Source organism: Neopsephotus bourkii, unplaced genomic scaffold (assembly GCF_033783945.1).
Source record: "Neopsephotus bourkii isolate Nb327-2 ecotype Australia unplaced genomic scaffold, CSIRO-AGI_Nbou_v1 NB_1618, whole genome shotgun sequence".
NCBI classification, from domain to species: Eukaryota; Metazoa; Chordata; class Aves; order Psittaciformes; family Psittacidae; genus Neopsephotus; species Neopsephotus bourkii.
The window spans coordinates 45,327-62,945 of record NW_026902093.1 but is presented as its reverse complement, the minus strand read 5'-3'; the positions used below and the strand labels follow the sequence as shown (position 1 = coordinate 62,945).

The following is a 17,619-nucleotide window of genomic DNA, read 5'->3' as shown; positions in this document are numbered from 1 at the left end:
AGGGTGACTGCTGCCTCAAATCTGTCAGATCTGCAGTAGTCATCACACTAATCCACTTTGCTCTGATCTAAATTAGCTTTTAATGGTAGCTTTTTTTTTGAGATTTATGTAATTTTGACAGCATTGAATTAAAGAGAAAATAAATAAATACCAGAATATTATGAACAGCAAAGCATTTGTTGAAATTCATCCCCATTTACTGCAGTTTTTTTTTAGAAATCATTATATGCATACAATTCTATCAGTATGCAGAAGCATTCTTTTAAGAAAACTGTAGGTGATTATTGTGTCTTTGAAGTTTGCCGGTGGTCTCCAAAACAAGGGTTGAAATAGGGTGTAATTTTTGTTGCTTGTGCAATTGCTCAGGAGTGTCTATTGAAAATACTGCATTTGCAGAGGATACCTATAAAAGCCCTGCTGTGGTGTGGTTGAAAATGAGAGGATCACATTGTGAAATTTCTTGTCTGATGAAAGTTTGATACGTTCCTAGATATTTATAGCTACTGCTTATATCATCGCTAGAGGGCAGTAAATACAAACACTGAAGCAGGTATTTTACCAGAAAGTACTTTGTTTTGGGGGTTTTGTTTTTGTGGGGTTTTTGTTGTTGTTTTGTTTGTCTGTTTGTTTTGTTGTGTTTTTCTTGATTTTTTTTTTTGTCTCCTCAAGTAATAAAGGAGCCTAATTCTGTAATAAACAGCTCAGCTCCTGGGTTTTACTATGTTTTTCCCCTAAAATAGTTCAGAAGAGCATTGTCATTTCAGTCTTTACAGGAACATAGAGTTCTCACATTTGATACATGAGAATTGTATAGTCCCAAATAAAAAAACTGTAAAATGGTACAGTTAGGGTATTTCATTGTGTTTAATGAATGTAATTCTGACAAGTAACAGGCTACCAAGAAAGCCTTTTTAAAGCAGCATAATTATGCTACAGTTAGGATCCTTAAAGCTAAGGCTCCTTCAGAAGAATTAGGGATGTGTTCTGATTATAGCTATTCGTTCTCAGGCACCACTGGATTTCATCTCTTCTTTCGTATGTGCTGTATGTAGTAACATTTAGGAGAAGAGACACACTAGATCTGTATGCCCTATTCCATCACCAGAGTGGCCACAATGGTATGTTTAGAGTATCTCTCTTTTAACTTAGCATTACAGAAGATGCCAATTTTGGGGGATCACTGCAGGTCAACTTTTTATGTTGAGGACACCAGAAAAGAACATAGAACTGTTGGAACAAGTCCAGAGGAGGGCCACGAGGATGATCAGGGGACTGGAGCACTTCCCCTATGAAGGCAGGCTGAGAAAGTTGGCTTTTCATAAAGTGGTCTTAGGTCTTTCAGAGCCTGACTTGAAACAGTCTCTTTAGATGAAGACAGCCTGTTGATGTTTATTAGAAAAGGGTCAATAGTCAGGTTCTTAACCCATTTAATGTGTCCTCTCTCAACACCGGGGGTGATGTGGCAGAATATTATACAGTACTAAATTAAATGCCCTGCAACAGTCCAAGAATATTACATGTTCAAAGACATAAACCAATACTGACTGGCATTAATTACATCCCGGTGTCTTACTTCTTTATCAAGCAAATGACCACAGTATTTGCATTTAGCTTTTTCGTTATTTTACCCAGGACTGATACTTTGTGAGGTGACCTGAAGTTACTCAACCATCCTACTTGCAAACTTCAGTTGGCACAAAATTAACAATTTTTGCAGTCTTTCAAATTTTACTGAAGCTGAGCACCACAGCTTCTGGGATCTCTGCCACCTCTTTTCACAGCTCCTTTGGAGAAAGTTGTCCAGCCTTGTTGATTAAATAATGGCGAACATTTCCTGTGGGTGTTAAGAGAGACTTCATCATCTTTGCCTTTCAAGGTCATTGTCTTGATTCTTTCAAAACACACAAAATTGCTCATTCAAAACTTCCCTATTTCTGAATTATTTTATTACTCAGTTACTGTAATTTAAAATTAAACCATTTTTATTTCCATATTTGTCCTTTGATTGGAACTCTTGTAGAAAATGCCATTACTCTTCTTTACCCATGTTTTATCTTCATGGGTGATGTGTGTATGAAAACAAGAGCTTCTCTATCACATTGCTGGATTTCCACTTATCTCTATCTTTGTTTGTTTCTTATTTTAATTTGTTTAGGTATTTAGTTGTGCATGGCAGCTGTTTGCTATGCACTCATCCAGCATAACCTTCTCTAAAGCCAATTATTCACATATTCCAATCTGGGAATTGAGGATGAAAATCAGCCAAAGGTATTCCTGTAGATCAGAGCTGGTGTGAATTTCCCAACTATAAATTTCTCTGGTCATACTTCTATATGTAGCTGGAGTCAGAGGGCTGCTTTCTGAGTCAGTGAAGTCAGACTAGTAAATTGTACCACAGCAAATGTTAGTTTTATGAGTTTGAGGCTTTGGATCCTGGAAAAAGCATACAAATTAGTAATAGAGTGTCAATATCAGGCATAATTTCCTATTGTCGATATAGTTAATATGCAGCTAAAATATCATACACTGGAGGAAAATGTTTTTCATGGTTTTACATCAAAATTATCTAGCTAATAGCTCTATAGAAGAGAATCATAGAATAGTTAGGGTTGGAACGGACCTTAAGATCATCAAGTTCCAACCCCCCTGCCATGGGCAGGGACACCTCACACTAAACCATGTCACCCAAGGCCTCGTCCAACCTGGCCTTGAACACTGCCAGGGATGGAGCATTCACAGCCTCCCTGGACAACCTATTCCAGTGCCTCACCACCCTAACAGGAAATAACTTCTTCCTTATATCCAGTCTAAACTTCCCCAGTCATTCTTATGGAGTATCTGTCTCATAAGGTGGTGGGGAATAAAAAGTAATCTAGCAAGATCTTTTTATATGCATGCTAAGCAACTACTGTGTTTTACATAGCAGTGTTTTTAATGTTCCTTATCTGAAACAAGTTCTGTGCTCTTGGGGACAGTTAAAATTCAAGGAGGAACCTGTCTTTAAAATAACAAAGTAAGAGAAGTATTTAAAAACTTGGCTTTCCAATATCTGTTTGCAGTACCTACTGCAACCAAACTTTCATATTGACATGCTTCACTTTTTAAGTAGCCAGATATGTAAGGCCTGTTATTTCGCCAGTTTCTAAGTCGTGTTTGAAATTGCCTTCTGAAGGAATGCAGCACATTTTCAGTTGTTGGTTCAGATGCTGGGTAAGTGGCAGCCGTGCTGTCCTGCAGATGATCAGAAAATAATGCAGCACAGGTATAAACAAGCTTTGTTCAGTGTTACAAAGCTGATCTGGAAGAGTCAGGAGAAATGCTTTCCAGAACTACGTTTTTGGCTACCTGCTGAGTCTCTAATGACCCATGTCCGTTTTAAAAATGTAATTGTTTTATATTCATCTACCTGTATAGATCCAGGGTGCATATTATAAAGAAAATGCATCAGTAATGTGTTTATTCATGACGTTTTTATATTACCCATTCTAATCAAACCAGTATGCTTTCCATATGAAAGTATGTAATTGCAGATGATCTGTTGACTTTATCGACTTGTCACATTGCTATACGTTTCTTTCCTGTAAGGAAGAAATTTGTTAATATCATATTTTGCCCTATTGATTTTTCTGGGTTCAATTGTTTTTCAAGCACTTAGTGTTGCTGACACTGCTGTGTAGCATCACCCAGAGAAGTAGAAACCACTTCAGCCAAACCTGCTTTATGACGACTGTCGGTCAGCATCTTCCAGTGAATCAGCAGTGGGGGCTTATCCTGAATGCCACACCTCATTCAGCTAGTCCTTAGGTGTTTGCCCATTATCATGTTGGGAAGCTTTCCCTTCTGATGCAACAAAGACTTAGAAATTTGCTGCCATTGTATATGTGCTTTGCACAAAGTGGTACAAGATAATGCATTCTTTGTAAGTTTTGGTCTCTGAATGGCAGATGGTGGGATATTTTATTTAAGGCTCTGAATCAGCTCACTAATACACTCTGCTTTCAATTAATATCTTTTTTTTTTTTTTTAATGAAGTATAGCTTTAATTGATTATAATAGTCTGCCAAGGCAGAAAGAGCAAAAGTTGAGTAAATACAGAGAGGATTTGAGGACTCTTATTTCACTTTTCCATATAAACTTAATGTTTACTGGGTGCTAAGACACATGGGTGACTTTATCTTAATAATAACTGCTTCTATCTCCTAAGATAAAAAAGCACTAGAAACTGGCAGACTTGCCCAGTGGTCTAACTAGATTTTTTTTTTTTTTAATCCAGATGGCCAAAACATTTTCATCTAAAAGCCAAAAACATTTAACTACCTCACAGACTGCTCAAGAAGCCTGATAGCTCCATTTCTGCTGGGTTTTCCTCACAAAAAAACAAAACAACAGAAAACCAAACACCCCCCCCCAACTCAACTAACAAACAAAAAAAAAAAAAGAAAAGAAAAAACACTTCCATATGAAAAATTTAAATTGCTAGGCAATCCACATGTATAGAATCATAGAATGGTTTGGGTTGGAAGGGACTTTAAAGATCATCTATTTCTGCCCCCCCCTGCCCCGGTGAGGAGGGTTACACAATACTAATTTTAACTGCTTGGATGGCGAAACTATTGAAAGGAGCTGGTAAATGCTGCTGAATTGAAGAGACCTTAACCCAATTATTTCTGAATGGTGTGTGAATGCTGCAGGCGGGGATGCCATTATTAAATGGCATTTGCTGTTTAATAAAAAAAATACCCTATGCCCAGGAGACTCCCCAGCGCTGGCCAATGGGAAATTACCATGCATCATGTCACCAGCGGCTTGGATTTATATCTTTTAGGGTGACATACTATTGGCTGCTAGTTAGGCTCTATGGGAGGGATTACTGGCACCGTTTGTGGCTTCCCCTTCAGGTCCTTATTTGGTAGCTGTTGATAGAGCAAGTCTTTCCAGCAGCTGAGCATCTTGACATACATTATTCATTAAGTGCTGGTGTTCAGGAAATATGCATATCCCTAGCTCTTCAGATATTTCTTCAGCTCATACAATATGTCTCTTCAGCGTTGCCTCTGAATGCTTGGAGTTTTACAAATGGCATTTGTACAATCGGAAGACCACGCGGTTGGATTTCATTTCGGTGTGCCTCCTGTGCACACAGTTGCTGAGAACCTGAAGATCAGCAACGAGAATTAGAGAGAAAAGAAGGAATCTTTCTTCTTGGAAGTCTTTTGCAGTATCAGCAAAGAACTGATTAGCTTAGGTTGGTAGTATCGAAAAACAAACAAACAAAAAAAATAAAAATGCCTGAGGCAAACTATTTGCTCTCAGTTTCCTGGGGCTACATAAAGGTAGGATTTTGTTTTACCTTTTAAGAACCTTGATTTACGGTGCATGATTGCATGGTCACTGGATAGCATGAGTATTTGTGGGCGATACGAGTCATATGAACATAAAGTAAAAAATCAAAAGCAAGAGCAAGCCTTTGATCAGCAATGAGGGTGAACTGCACAGTACACAGTTTTCCTTAGAAACTGTGCTGGGACTTAAAAAATGTTGCTTCACTGGGTGATCAGACCAAGTCTAAAGCCAAATAAATTCAAAAGAGTTTTTGTGCTTTAAAAAAAAAGGCTGCTACAAATCTGTATTTCTAGACATTAAAAGATTAAAAAAAGAAAAAAAAAAAACCAACAACCAAACAATTACAAAACCTTAAAACTGCAATACTATACAATAGGGGACAGCATGGGTAAAGAGGCTGAGGCTGAGGATAATGAGTGAAAGCATGACTCATACTGGTTTTAATAGCTGAAGAAATGTGAAATTGTCAACAGTATGTTTCAGCAGCATTTTTTGTAGCCTGTGTGACAGCTTATTGATTAAAACACTGGAAACTGTAATCTTCTAATATTGATCTACATTTTTATGTAGAGCAGCTTTGAACTAGCTTGAAACTGCAGTTGTGCTAGAAAATGGAATTAAATAAGCTTTTATTTCTTCCGTGGAAAAGTTTTGCACCAAGGAATTTATATGTCAACATACAGAACTGAAATTTACTTAATACCAAACCGTGTTTGGGGTTTAGCCCTACTTAAGTGTTTGTGCTTAAAAAAATGATGTTGTCTTTATAACTGCTTCAAGTGTGTAAAGAGGGAAAAAGAAAGATCATCCTATGCTTGACATGCAGTAATTGTTCCAAGTCATCCCATTTAAAAGAAAATTTTGATTTCTCCTGAACTAAATAATGGGAGTATTAAATGGAATGACTAAAAATAATGCAAAGTTATACTAGCACAACTCAATCTCTTATGCATTTTTTATTAATATCTACATTTATAATTTATTTATTTCTTTCTGAATAGAAACACCCCCCCCCCCCCCCTTTATTAGGTCATTTTGTCCAATTAGGTCATTGTGACCATTATCTGCTAATGCAGAATTGTTACATTATATTCCTAAGGATTTTGATCAGTCATTTGAGAAAGAATTGAAGACCATTATGCTAGCTAGGTGGATTTCTTTGTCATTTACCAAAAAATAAGATGAAATTACTTTCAGATGAAAGTGAGGCATTTATTGTAATTTACCATGGAATATTTTCTGCATTTTCAGGCAGCTTGTGTCATCTTCCTACTTGCTAAATTAGAGAAATTCAATCAGCAATCTTCAAAAAATGTTCACTCTTAACAGTTCAGCCTTTAAAATGGATAGATTTTTGCTAATTGAAGTTCAGCAGAGAGCATGGTAACTTAAATTGATTACACATGGATAAAATGTTTTCTGTATCAGTTTCTGATATTGTCTATACACAATGAATTTAGTTAACACAGTTTTAGTACAGTGCATTTTGAGTTCACAGGATATGCATTATAGAAAAACTGTTGAGAGGCAAAGAAGATCTGCCTTTTGTGACATTCAAACCAATGATTTAGAGTATTTTTTCTTAAGAAATAATGAAATATATTAGGCTGGGGGATCATTGTAGATGTTTACATCCCTTACCATACATATATTTCTGTATGATACAGGCTGTACTTTATTTGCTCTTACGCTAATTAATGTCTTGGTAAATGGTTGTCATATGGAACATTTATCCCTTTCACTGAGTATCTTTCCTTGAAGCACTACTATCACAATGCAAAACTTAGAGATAATGTACCTTGCAATGGCTTATGTATAAAAACTAGTGCATGAGCTTGATATTAATTAAGCATATAGGCTTCCAACTCGAATCTTCAGTTAAGAATGATGTTTATATAGTAGGAGTGATGCTAAAATAAAAAAGCTTTGCATTGATAAGCAATATAAACAGAAGCCTTACATTCATTTGTAAGGCTGTCCTATTTTAAATTTCTTGGTTTTGTAGAATACAAGACTTTTCACATCCAATAAAATAATAGTTTATTTGTTTTTCGAGTTACAAAATATCTTTTTAAAATTACGTTGGTAGGTATGTATCAATGACAATTGCAGTCTTGTAAGTTTAATGCTCCAGGTGTTGAATGAATGTTCCATGGATGTTTTCTATTCATGTAGGCTTTTAGAAATGTTACCTAGAAGAGGCAGCCAGAAACTGGAATTTTATTACCATGTGAGCTTGGGAGCCAGTACAATGAAAGGTTCAGATGCCTCCATGGCCTTGGAGCTTGATCAATACTCAGACTGAAGGACAGACCAGATGGGGCCTTTTGGTCCATGGTGTATCTTTTAGCCTTGGCTTCACCTTCTGTGCTGGTGCCAAAGGTTGTAGTGGGAGTCTCCTTGGGATGAAGCACATCACACGTTCAGGAAGAGGCAGCCTAGGTGAAAGAGGCCCTGCCAAGATGGGGCATCCGTGCCAAAATGGTTCGCATGCTTTGTCTCACAACAGAACTGTTGAGGAAGTGTTGAGCTAGTAAATACTGGCATATTTACTTCTGCTGCTTGTTACTGAGTCAAAAACTTAAAACTTTTTTGTGTGTGTGTGAACAGTGTAATCAGTAAACCCCATTTATATTAAGCATGTAGTCCAAGCTTTTTCATGGCCATGAATTAACTCCAGATGGAGTCAAATTGAATAAAAAAATTCTGATTAAGGAAATGTTTTTAGGATTCTTTTTTTCTTTTGCTCTGTTGCTGTGACATCAGTATTCATCAGTGAAGAGCTGTGTGATTGCTTTAATGGGCATTTTATAGCCTCTTAAATTCCAGGGGGGATTTCCTAGACTGTAGTCAAGGACTGTGATATTCCAAAGGGATATATATGTCATTTTCAATCTAACAGTGCCTAGTGTTAACGTGGGAAAATCTTTCTTTCTGAGGAAGAATACAGTATATGCACAGATCCGTCAAAACTATCTGCTTCCTCCCCATGCTGAGCTGCCAATATCATAAATAAAGTGTGTATGGTATAAATCTTATTAACAAGAATTTTCATGTATTGTGATTGGTTTGGGGGTTTTTTTGGTTTGTTTGGGTTTTGTTTTTTTTTTTTTGTTCTTTTTTAAAATACCATCTTTACAGTTAGCAAGAAGGTGGTTTCATGTCTTCTTTGATGTTTTGAATAAAGTGCAAAGAGAGGATAAATAATAAGAGTAATTATCAGTATTACAAGTATTTAAGTGCCAAATTTCAGGCACTTAAAAGGTGTCTGCTTGATAAATGAAGCAAGGTTGATTCACAGATATAACAAGTTTCTCTGTGATTTGCTGCAAGGTCTTGTGGGAGCCATGTGACATGCAGAATTTCATTACAAAGTAGTTGTGGAGAGTTGACACTCTTTGAAACAGAAACTATATGTGGGTGCACTTGAGCCCAAATGAAGTTTTTGAGAAATAAGTCAAGAAGAAGTAGGGCTTCAGATTTGGTTCTATTGTGTTTTTTGGTTTTGATTGTTTTATTTTGGGGGGATGTTCTTAGAAAAGATACATTTTTCCCCGAAAGGCCAAATTATTAAATATCAGATGGTTATGTAACATACACATACACTGAAGCAGGGTATAATCGATAAAAATGTCTCAATATCTTGATCACCGTTTATGACTTTTGGGTGTTTTTTTTGTGTTCTCAAAGAGCATCAGTGTTCTGCATCAGGAATTGCTGTCTGGTGTTCAACTTCCTCTGTTTCAATATGTATGAGAGTAGTAAGGCTTTGTCAAATAATCAGAAAATTAAAACAACTCTCTAAACTCCTGCTTAGTCAAGATTTTTTTTCAAAATCCGTGTCAAAGTCTTGGTGCTGTGGCATCAGCAACATCTGCAAGAGGTGCAGTGAGGGTGACAGAACACTAGAACAGGCTGCCCAGGGAGGTTGTGGAGTCTCCTTCTCTGGAGACATTCAAAACCTGCCTGGACACATTCCTGAGTAATCTTATCTAGGTGTTCCTGCTCCAGCAGGGGGATTGGACTAGATGATCTTTTGAGGTCCCTTCCAATCTCTAGCATACTGTGATACTGTGAGGAAATCATGCTGCTGAATTTCTTCAAAGGCAAAGACTTCTGTTGAATTTGCTGTTAGCAGGAAGGCCTTGCAAAAGCTGGAGGACTTCTGCTGTGCACCCATATTCAGCAACAGCACAGACTGTTCTGCAGGTTTTGTAATGATGGTTGAGCTTCTCTGTTCTGGTGACTTAAGGAGTGATGGGAGATGGAAAGTCAAGGTTTTGTATCAGACTAGCGGGGATCATAGCGTTACAAGAAACTGATGTGCGCCTTCCACTTGTTGTGGACATTCATAAAGTAAGTACTTAGTTGGAAATTCTTGAAGAATTCAAGAAGTTCATAAGATGATTCCCAGAGATGATTCCCAGTATGCAATAACAAACCTATTTACTCCCTGCAGTGAAATTTGTGATTTGGAAGAGGGGAAAAAAGAAAAAAATCCTTCCTATTTGTTGTGTTGGGTAGCTGCAAACAAACATGAATTTGTTCTCCTTTCAAAGCTTGTAAACTTATAAGGAGATTTCCTGAAGAGTACATATCACTGGTGGCTAGATGGTCCTTTTCCAAAGTGTGGTACATGACCCAGGGGTGTTGCTGTGCAGCAAAACCAGCATGGCGAAGTTGGGCATCATCTAAAATAGCTTTACTAGGAAACAGCCAGACAAAACTGCTTAGTTGGTATCCGGTGAACTAGCTGTATTAAATTAAGAAAGAGAGATCATTGGAGTGGTAATGGATATACTGATGACATGCGTGGAAGTTAATGCAATTGCATCAACTTCTTATATTAAGATTTGTATGCACAATATTTAATTTAAAGCTGACAGTTCTGCATACCATCTGGAGATAAGTCATTCTGTGAGATCTTCAGGTTTTGCCTTAAATAATTCAGTTTCTTACCATTCTGGATCAGGAGAAAAAGCATGCAAGTGTGACTTAAGTATGTGTTAAAAGTTTAAATATGGGCTTCTAAAAATAAGATTTTTGGACCAGTCACTTTACTTTTTTTAACATTTGACATTGGTGACAAACATTAGGTCTCAGTATACAGGTTGATGTTGGATTCGTGTGGAATGTATAGCCCTATATTTCATAGTTTATACAGCTGTATTTGCGGTATGGTTCTAATTTCCATAAATGTGTTGAGCACTTGCTAGCACAGTTATATCCGAGATCAAAGCTGAGCCTTTGGCTTATGACTAAAGTAGGATTCAGTCTTTGTAGCTCAGGAGCTTCCTGAGCTGATGGCACGTCAAGATGGCAGGAAAATGCAGTGGCTAATGGTTAGAGTGTTATATTAAAGGTATTTTTTATTTGGCACACTGTGAGCAATACGGTAATTGGTGACTTACAAAGACATTGTGAAGAAAATAACACCTTTCACTATGCAAGGCCTCTTTGAAGAAAGAGCTTTGATGATTCCAGTGGGATGGAAAGGGGGTGGTTAATGTTTAGTCTACTGCTTTATCTCCTTTGAAGAAGAATAAATTGCCAGTGTTCAACATAGAGGAATTTTTACAGGGGCATATACTAAGGATAGCTATTGCTTGATGTAATGAAGAAAAAAAGGTGACAGATTTGTTAATAACAAAATGAAAGAATAACATAATGGGAGGTGAAATTCAGTAGTGACGGATACTCTTTATACTGGCAGTAGTTGTTTGAAAGTTAATAAGTAAGGCTGAGTTCTATTTATTGATAACCAAGGCAACGCTATAGTAAATGAAAATGCATATAAGATAACTAGAACTGTATTATGCAATTAACCTAACACAATGCCACAAAATATTCTTGAACCCTGAAGTCTAGAAGGAATCAAGAAAGGCTCAGTAATGACTACCTAATCCAGTTACATGTTTCAGAGAACCTTAACGTTCTATCCTATAGAGTGCCTAGAGTGAACTGCAGACTTAGAGGGGACAGTGTATCCACAGATGGGTGTTCTATACTTCAGTGCCTCATAAAAATACTCACAATTTTCTGAGATTGTGCAATGCTCAAGTTGTTGAGCTGATCCAGTGTAATAATTTTAAGTCAGATGCAACAAAACCTATCTCTATTCATATTGATATGTAGGTAATCAGTAAGATGTTTTGATTGTTTTGAGCAGTGTTGTCAAATATATTTGAATAGGTTAATGATGAGAGATAAACTTGGAAAATTACAAAATTAATAGTAAAAAAAATGCACAAATAAATTAATTTACAAATACAATAAGAAAATGATAGTAAAGAAATGGTCCTATGTAAGTAGTTTGTATTTTCTCTCCAAATTAAAATAAGAAACTTGTGAGAAAGTAAAGTTAATTACTTGTGTATACATATGTCTTGCAGTTTTCAGTTACTAGAAGGACCCTGTGCCTAACTGAATCACTGTAGAGTATTTTAGGAGGTATAAAATTATGTTGTCCAACTCCTGAATAATTAGTAGGGTATAACAATTCTGCATGTTATTTTTCTGCTTTCATAGCTCTCTTCATTTAGAATGTATTCTTCGTGTCATGTCGTTACCCCAATTACAAATTGACTGCGTTTTCTCATCCTAACTGAAATGCATCTTGATCACTAACTTCATGCTTTTTTGCTACGTTCTGTCTTCCAGTTCAAGAGAATGCTGAACCGGGAGCTAACACACCTATCTGAAATGAGCAGGTCAGGCAACCAGGTCTCAGAATATATATCAAACACTTTCTTAGGTAAGACTATAAGGGAAGTTAATTTTTTTGTCCCTTTTTCTTTTTTTTTCTTTTTTTTTGTTTAAATGTCTGGGCTGTGGTAGAGCTTAAAAGCAAATAGCCTTCCATATTAATTTCTCTTTTCAGAGACTGTACACTTAGTGTTTCATTGTACAATGTTTGAGCAGAAAGATCATATTAGATCCATTTCTCCACAGGTCAATCAGTTTGTGTATGTGGTTTCCCTGTGTGAGTAATTAGATAAATATTCATATATGTATTTTCACGTAACATTACAACTACTATATTGCTACCATATTAAGAAATGAATTTATAATGATCTAATTATATATTTAAAAGAATTCTCCCACTCTGTTTCCCATATGGAAGTTACCACAAAGAGGTTTCAGTGTGCTGGAAGCACACAAGCACAAGTAACCTCATAAAATCTTGTAGCACTCAGTTCTGATACTTCGGTGTTCCATGCTTGCCTATAAACAGGTAGATAAATATGACTAAGTCAACATCTGAACAGACTGCTGCCAGAAGAATTTGTGTGGCTCGTGAGCATTTAAAAAATATATCTAAATTAGGATAACAAGTACTTTAAAAAGCGCCAGTCATACATGTTAAGATACACCATGTTTATTTATATTCTTCTTTTTTGTGTTTTCTTTCTCTTAATAAGAAGTTATTTTAAAGTACATTTTATCCCCTGTTTGTCACCATATCCTAAATGGATCACTTATTGTGTCCGTTGAATTTACCCATGACTGCAGTAGCTTGCCTGAGCACTGTGGCACAGCAGGGTTTCAGACAATAAGGAAGGGGTTAGCCTCCATCATGGAGAGCTAGTATTGCACACTTTCAGGAGTCCTGAAAGTCACAGTGTACAGCTGCCTGCAAAGATGACCCACTTAAGCTGGAAGGCCTGAGATACCAGTTTCTGCTTGCCTTTGCTTGAAAGCTTAAGGCTTATTTTGACATGGTAATGAAATGCATCTGTCAGCCTTTCACATGAGACATCAGCCTTGAGCAGAAAACGGCCTGGAAGGCAGTCACTTCTAAGTTACTGAGCTATGGGTACTGTTTTGAGGCTATGTGAAAAACTAGGATACTTAGAATTGTAGTACAAGAGGAATGCAACGTGGAAAACACCTCATCTACAGAATTATTGTTTAGATAGGCTATTTTCAGTATGTGCAAAGTACATAAGTTCTGAGCCATAGTGTGAAGCGGGAAAACTTCTCTCCATAGAAAACTATAAAGAGTCAAGTTAGCTATTTTTTTAATACATAATTTATCTCCTGAACATCTACAGGCTTGCTAACATGTCATGAGAAAACAGGTTTTTCTGTTCTTCAAAAAAAATCCCATGACCCGACTGTTTTCCCAAGTAGGGGCTATATGATATGTATGAAGTTATTCATAATGACAACAAATATATTCCTTGTGTAAGAACTAAGGATCCTACATTGACTATAATAATATATAAGGTTTTTTCAGTGCCATTAATCTGTTTTCCTATGAATGGCAAATGTAACAGAACCTTCCAATGAGCACAGCGCAACTGGGGTCAAAATGGCAAGCTGTCTTTCCCAGATGTTCAGATGGGTGAACAATCCTTTCCCCTCTGTCCTCATAGTTACAAAAGCAGAGGCAGTCCCATGGAATTCCTCTGGGGATCTAAAGTCATTCAGGCAAACACTTCCTTTCACTTGAGTTGGTCTGACAGCTCAGCTTACGAACCTCCCTTTGATGGGCCTAAACTTTGTGAATATGACTGAAGCCATAAACATCAAAGCATGAACACGAGTCACTGATCCTCATCTGCTGTCCGTTTGCACCAGCCAAGAGCTGCAGCGCTCCGCCTCCCCCTTTTCTTGATTGTCTGTACGAGGAGAGCTTGGTGGGGGCAATCAGGGAACTCAGTTCTGCAGGCTAAAGCTTGGTGACATTTCCACAGTCTCTTGTTTTCTGTGATTTCTTTGGAATTGAAGTGCCCAGTAAATGAGACTGCTAAAGGGTAATTTAAAAAAAAAAAAAGGTAGAAAAAAAGAAAATGTGAAGAAGAAAACACAATAGCAGTCTGGTAATCAGGGATGGACTTGCTACCTTTGTCTGATTTCAGTGTCTTTATTAAAAATTACTATTTGCAGGAAGGAAAAAATAGACATGTTTTAAAGAGACCAAAGTTTTTTTTTAATTTTTTTTTTTTTTTTAGATTTGCTTTTGTTCTAAGGTATTTTTTTTTTTAAGTCTTAGTTTTTTCTAGGCTTCTACATTAGAAACATCTTTTCTGGATTTTCCTGTTTTTTTCTAGACTATTCCTTGAGGACCAGAAAAGATGCTGATGCATCTCAGCAAAGAAGAGATCATTTGGAGGGAGTCATTAAAACTTTATGTTGAAATGTAGTATGACTAAAAATCAAAATTAATGCAAATTCCTAGCAGGTTTGGCAGGAGAGTCCTTTGTTGCACTCTCCTGGGTTTCTTTGGGGACCACATATATCTGCAGTGGTCTGTACCCCTGTACTGTTTCTGCAGCAAACAGCAGGCAATTCCCTAAACATTCTAAATGTATTCTCAGCTTAAGCCTTGTCTAAAGTTTTGCTGGCACGTACATTGATGAGGTGTATGGAGTGGTGCTGCTGACACTGCTATGGAAGCAAAAGCTCACAGCAATTGCACTTGGGGTTTAAGGAAGCAGTCCTTTTGTTGTTATTACTTACTCTGGCTGGGAGGTAAAGAAATGCACTGTGCTGCTGGCGCAGGCTGCCTCTGCATGCAGAGTGCTTGTAGATGTGGCTGGCAGAAGGCTTTCCAAGTTGTACAGTCTTAACACAGTGAGGACGAGTCCCCAAGTATTGGGTCCTTTGAGTCCTGAAGAAGTTTTCTAAAGGTTTACATGAAATACTGTTTTGATTGGTTTTGAAATAGGTCTTCAGAGAATATTTTTCCTGGAAGAGAAGACATTTTGAATCTCCTTGCAAAACGGACACTTAGATTTCTGTTTAGTTGCAGTAACATTTTTATAATGAAATGTTTGACCCTCTCTACAGTGCTAGGGGATACAGGAGAAGTGGAAATCAGCCAATTTAAAGCCAGTTCAGAAATAATGAGGCAATTAATGAAATTGAGATCTGCTTTTACTTGTTTATCCGTTCATGGTTTTACTGCTCTTGATGTGAAGTATCTGTTGCAAAATCTCCAAACATAAAAAAAGTTTTTGTAAGAATTAAAATATCCATAAGATGCAATTCAGTGGTGAATTTGGACATATTTGTAATTGCTTTAAATATTATTCTTTGTCATTCTTTAAGACAAACAACATGAAGTTGAAATTCCGTCTCCGGCACAGAAGGAGAAAGAGAAAAAGAAGAGGCCGATGTCCCAGATCAGTGGAGTCAAAAAGCTCATGCACAGCACCAGCCTAACTAATTCTAGTATTCCCCGATTTGGAGTTAAAACAGACCATGAAGAGAGTCTTGCCAAGGTAGAGAATGTATAAAACCTTAAATTTAAATGGCTGAATTAAAACGGAGGGTGAACTTGTCAGTATTATTCTATCCTCTGCTCATAACCATTGATTTCTACCTGTAGCACCAAAGGTCTCACTTGAAGTAATACAAATTGGGTGAAGTGGAATAATAATAAGTAAAATCAGAATTAGGCCATAAAGGTTAATTTCCACATGAACAGAATTTCATCTGGAATGTAAGTTAGCATTTGTGTATACATTATTAAAGCTGCATATTCATAATAATATCTGAAGAACGAAGAGTAAAACCACCACATACTGTTACAAGAATGAAAATATATGGTAGGCCCATGTTTTTTGAAAAGGCATAACTGATATATAGAATTAAAGCTATTCTTACAGGTCTGGTCTTTATCTGTATTTTCTGTTCATTATTTGTTTTTTATTGATTTTATTTTTAGTGACATTCCCTATGACTTTTGCACCAGCAGCTAACTAGTCAGCAGTAATCTAAAACTGGCATAAAGTCATTATTCATTTAATTTTAGAACATTTTGGAATATGCCTATCCCTATATTTTCAGGAATCTCACCTTTATTTGAAGAATGTTTCTGAGAACCAGGGAGGCAGCAGCAGAACCGCATCGTCCTCTCTGAACTCTGTTGTCACTGGGCAGTGAGATAGCAAAGTGTGTCAGTTCAGCTCACTCAAGATAGTGTGGTGTTTTTCCCCCTGAAGCAATCCACTTACGAGTCAGTCTTGCCTGTGAATTAAAAGCTGAAAAGTTAGTAGCTGTGGATTCCAGTATTACAAATTTAGTAGCAGCAGCTTTCCTCCTATCCAAGGTTTAGCATATGACTTTCACAGTAACAAGGTTTGAATATTGATGAGTCTGCTGTTTGTAGCTGCTTCAATCAAAAATCATTCGAACTTGTGTTAGGTTTCAATGTGTTTGTTGCTTGATTCTGCCCTAGGAACTAGAAGATGTGAATAAATGGGGCCTCCAGGTTTTCAGAGTAGCTGAGTTATCAGGAAACAGACCTTTGACAGTCATCATGCATACCATTTTTCAGGCAAGTAGCAGATGTGCTGCTTTTTGCTTATCTCAGTGATTTTTCTGTGCTTTGAAATCTTAATTGTCTCTCTTTTCTTTTTCTAGGAACGGGACTTGCTAAAAACATTTAAGATTCCAGTGGACACTTTAATAACTTACTTAATGACCCTTGAAGACCATTACCATTCAGATGTGGCATATCACAACAACATACATGCTGCAGATGTTGTTCAGTCAACCCATGTCCTGCTATCAACACCAGCATTAGAGGTAAACTACGTTGAAGTGGGAAAGAGGCAGGCATGAGAAAAAGGGACATACCGAGACTCTTCTAAACTAAATATTATAGATCTTAGTTTCTGCAATATATTTTTTTAAATCTTAACACTTTTTCATGAATTGTTTTCTCTTAAAGATATTTTGTGAGGATCAAAGCTTATTTACATGCAAACACTGCAGAAAATGTCACATCTTTTTCTTCTTAAATCATGAAAGTTAGTGCTGTTGTAACCTTTTTCATTTCTAACACGATGCATAACTTGTTTCCACCATCTCGTTACTGATAAAACATCCTGTTCTGTCATTATTTCCCATGGGGGATTCTCAGTAACCACAGTTAGTGGATTGTTTATGAAAGATAGTGTTAAAATGGGAAAATGGGATTCCCTTAATATAGGGATCTAGGTTGAAAGTACAGTACTTCTTACTGAAAACACTTTTTTCATTGGTTAGTGATTGCCCTTTATGTTTCATGATTTTCTAGGCAGTGTTCACTGATTTGGAGATTCTTGCAGCAATTTTTGCGAGTGCGATACATGATGTAGATCATCCCGGGGTTTCAAACCAGTTTCTTATCAACACAAGTAAGTTTGATGTCCATTGATTTTTCTCAAAAATTTGCTGCAAGATCTGCACATAGCGTCTGAAAAATACATAGTTCAGTCCTTGTTTGCTGCTGTTACTTTATTAGTAAATAGATACGTGTTTATATTTTAAACTGGATATTAT

The 17,619-nt window shown here is 36.8% G+C and overlaps 1 protein-coding gene across 2 annotated transcripts in view; it reads left to right on the top strand.

Moving 5' to 3' along the window:
• LOC133222776 (cAMP-specific 3',5'-cyclic phosphodiesterase 4D) overlaps positions 1–17,619 on the top strand; it is a 45,208-nt gene that overhangs the window by 20,514 nt on the left and 7,075 nt on the right. Inside the window, exons 1-6 of one of the 2 annotated variants that reach the window (XM_061372813.1) lie at positions 4,613–5,333; positions 12,004–12,097; positions 15,400–15,572; positions 16,532–16,630; positions 16,717–16,881; positions 17,375–17,474. In XM_061372813.1, coding sequence (XP_061228797.1) covers positions 5,286–5,333; positions 12,004–12,097; positions 15,400–15,572; positions 16,532–16,630; positions 16,717–16,881; positions 17,375–17,474 — 679 coding nt within the window. In that variant the 5' untranslated portion in view covers positions 4,613–5,285. Of the gene's footprint in view, positions 1–4,612; positions 5,334–12,003; positions 12,098–15,399; positions 15,573–16,531; positions 16,631–16,716; positions 16,882–17,374; positions 17,475–17,619 lie in introns of those variants that run through there. The other variant, XM_061372812.1, reaches the window with a different exon arrangement.